The sequence below is a fragment of the Adiantum capillus-veneris genome, chromosome 25, assembly GCF_014529385.1.
Source record: "Adiantum capillus-veneris isolate H3 chromosome 25, ASM1452938v2, whole genome shotgun sequence".
Taxonomy (NCBI): domain Eukaryota; kingdom Viridiplantae; phylum Streptophyta; class Polypodiopsida; order Polypodiales; family Pteridaceae; genus Adiantum; species Adiantum capillus-veneris.
This window is the reverse complement of record NC_140955.1, coordinates 62,771,714-62,774,821: the sequence shown is the minus strand read 5'-3', so window position 1 is coordinate 62,774,821 and position 3,108 is coordinate 62,771,714. Positions and strand designations below refer to the sequence as shown.

The following is a 3,108-nucleotide window of genomic DNA, read 5'->3' as shown; positions in this document are numbered from 1 at the left end:
TGTTTCGTGCAGCTTGATCATCTTTTCACTTGATCCTCGACGGCTTCTCTTGCTTGGCCAAACTTCTATCTACTTGGCGGCTCTATCCTTCTCGACTTGCAGCCCCCAGATAACCCTCCTTCTGCCGGGCCTCCCTCTTCAATTGGGGCTCAGTAGATGAGCCCTCCAACGGCCCTACACCATGCCCCGGTGGCCCTTCGGAACCTCATGCTCAAGGCCTCCATCCCATAGCCGTCGCTCACCTATTGCGGCCTCTTTTTTATCCCATTGGAATCCTTGCAATCCTCATGCCCAATAGCGCACCCCTTCAACCTATTTCCCGTGGCTTTTAATTCCCTCCAGTGCTCGGCACCTCTTGGCTTAACTAAAAGATCTCGACATCTATATTAAACCCATGATGAACTCCGCGCTTTCACTTTCCTGCTTTGCAAGGATCTAGATTTAGCGCAGTCTTCACCTACTTTTTCTCATACGCGCACCACATCTCGGCTATGTACCCTTTCCGACTTCCCAACCTCATCCCTAGCCACACACAAAGCTGTCACCCAATCCTCCCTCTCTCTCTCTCTCTCTCTCTCTCTCTCTCTCTCACACACACACACACACACACACACACACACATGGCACAGGTTTGGTATAGTGCTGCTGAAACAGAAGATATTGCGAACCTGCTGGGAATTGCTGAATTGGTGCAAACTTGCGAGCTTGCTGCACTGCTTCTGCGGACCGATGGTTGTCGAACGTGAAGTGCTGAATTGCTGCAAACTGCGAGCCTGCTGAATTGCTGCGAACTGCTTCTAGCGGCGAACCTGCAAACCGAACCTGCAAATTGGGCGAAGGTGATAGCTGCGAACCTGCAAACTGGTCGAAGGTGATGGCTGTGAACTACGCGACTACGTGCAGCGCTTTTATTTTTATTATTACTTGACGCTGTTTGATAGCATGAAAAGCGTCCAATGAAGTAATGACACGTGGTGTCTTGTGCGTTCAGATAACTGCAAAAGTACCTTTGGCTCACCAAGTAAAGAGTAGATTTGCAGTAAACTTGGCCTTGAAAACAAATATACGAGGGGGTAAATACTCGTGGACACCGACAAAACACTATTAATGGCACTTTTTCATTTTCTGTTGAAAAAGCGAGCCTTAAAAATCAAGCCAAGCTGTACTTTTCGAACATGCATTGCACACACCCAATCACTCCACAAAATCCAGCTTAGCGTGGCGCCCCTTTTCCCCGCTCCTCCTCAAAAATGAATCCATCACTGACGTGGGCGAAAAGAGCACGAACGCGCAATATTGTTATCAACTTCTCTCCCTCTCTCCTCTCTCTCTCTCTCTCACACACACAGACACACACATGTCACACTCTCTCTCTCTCTCTCTCTCTCTCTCTCTCTCTCTCACACACACACACACACACAACAGCCCACGTGATTAAAATATATTAACCGCTTCTGGCAGCTAGGAGCTCTTAAATCCCCGTATGTCTGCTAATTCTCTTGCAATTTTGCAAAACACAACAGCTGCTCACCTTGCGCTCTCTCTCTCTCTCTCTCTCTCTCTCTCTCTCTCTCTCACACACACACACACACACTCCGACTCTGCACGTTGTAGTTCAGACAGCGCACTGCCCATCCATGGCTCTTTTGACACGGACCAAGCTGAAGAAGAACCTTGCCATGACTGCTCTCTTCAACAAGCTTGCCATACACGACACACAAGACATAAGCGATAGTGCACCGGCCAGCTTGGAATCTTCAGAACTGGAGGAAGAGGAAGAGGAAGAGGTCGAGGAACGAGGGCAATCTTTACAAATTAGGGAGGATATTAAGCTTTCCAATGAATATACACACACATGTGACAGCTCCCCCAGCTCAACCAGCCCCTACTCCCTCACATCAGGCCCTCTCATTGGCGGTCGCACACGCAGAATTAGCGGTCTTTCGATCGCTTCCACGAACTGTAGTGGGCGAAGCAGACACCAACATTTCAACTTAGATGCGGACTCTTCCAATTCCCTTACCTCTGATTCATCTGCCCCTACAAGCTTAATTTGGGAAGAGCAAATTCATCCCTCCGATCACATGAAGACTCTCCTCTATCAGCTTGGATCCAGCATCTCTGCTTCAAAGGCCGCCTTTGCGCTCACGCGAGCATCAGCGACCCCTTGCGCTTGTGCAGAAAATACTTACATCCGGGCTGGGAAGGCCATGGAGGAGGAGCTACAAACACTCTCTCATCTACAAATGAGTCTATACTCTTTGTTCCAACAGCATGAGTTTGGCAAGGAGCAAGAGAGCCCTTGTGAGACATCAACTAGTGAGTCCATGGGACCAAATCTTGTAAGGAATGTAGAAAGGCAACATGCAATGCTCAAGTCATATGAGGGCATCATCAATAGATTTCATGATGAAATGAGGAGAAAGGATGCAGTGACAGAGGCCCTGAAGGAGACACTGGCAAAGTCAATGCTTAAGGGCGAAAAACTCGAGCGACGAATGAAGGTCATTGAGGCAAAGCTTTCTCCTTTGCATCTCAAGTAAACAGCATACATTTGGCACCAAATACATGTTGGGGTTGGCACCCATCATCATCCACTAGGCTATATAAGTAAATTTGAACATCTATAGAAAACCTAGATTCAACTGCAAGTTTGTCTCTTTCTTTGTGTATGCGGCTATGGTGCGATAGGGCTTAAGTCTCCTTGGCTCCTCGTTTGTAACATGGTATAAGTACTCTACAGTGCAAGGGTGGTGGTGGAGAACTAATCCATTTGCTACAAATTAATTGAGCTATGTATATAAGCATTGCAACTAGCATCTAAATGTGTTCAAACATTTTATGATACTGTCACTTATTGTTTGTCATACAAGGCTTTAAGCATGTTAAGGTTATCGAATGTTATTGTGCCACTTTGTATGCACGGGTAAATAAAATGTTGGCATAAAGGTTCCATTTTGATCCTTGCTCCAATGCGGAATTTTAGAGGGAAATTGATGTACCAATTGTTATGCACATAGAGGTTTGCTGGCAAGCCCTCACAAGAAGATTTAAGAATTTCCTCATGTAGGAAAATGGAGTCTTTTCTAGTGTTTTTCATATAATAAA

At 46.6% G+C, this 3,108-nt stretch overlaps 1 protein-coding gene across 1 annotated transcript; it reads left to right on the top strand.

Annotated features, from left to right (window-relative positions):
- The first annotated feature begins 1,478 nt into the window (after positions 1-1,478).
- On the top strand, positions 1,479-2,840 carry LOC147424987 (uncharacterized). The gene has a single exon (XM_086500663.1). The coding sequence runs from the start codon at positions 1,638-1,640 to the stop codon at positions 2,541-2,543; it is 906 nt and encodes a 301-aa protein (XP_086356789.1). The 5' UTR covers positions 1,479-1,637; the 3' UTR covers positions 2,544-2,840.
- Positions 2,841-3,108: the final 268 nt, after the last annotated feature.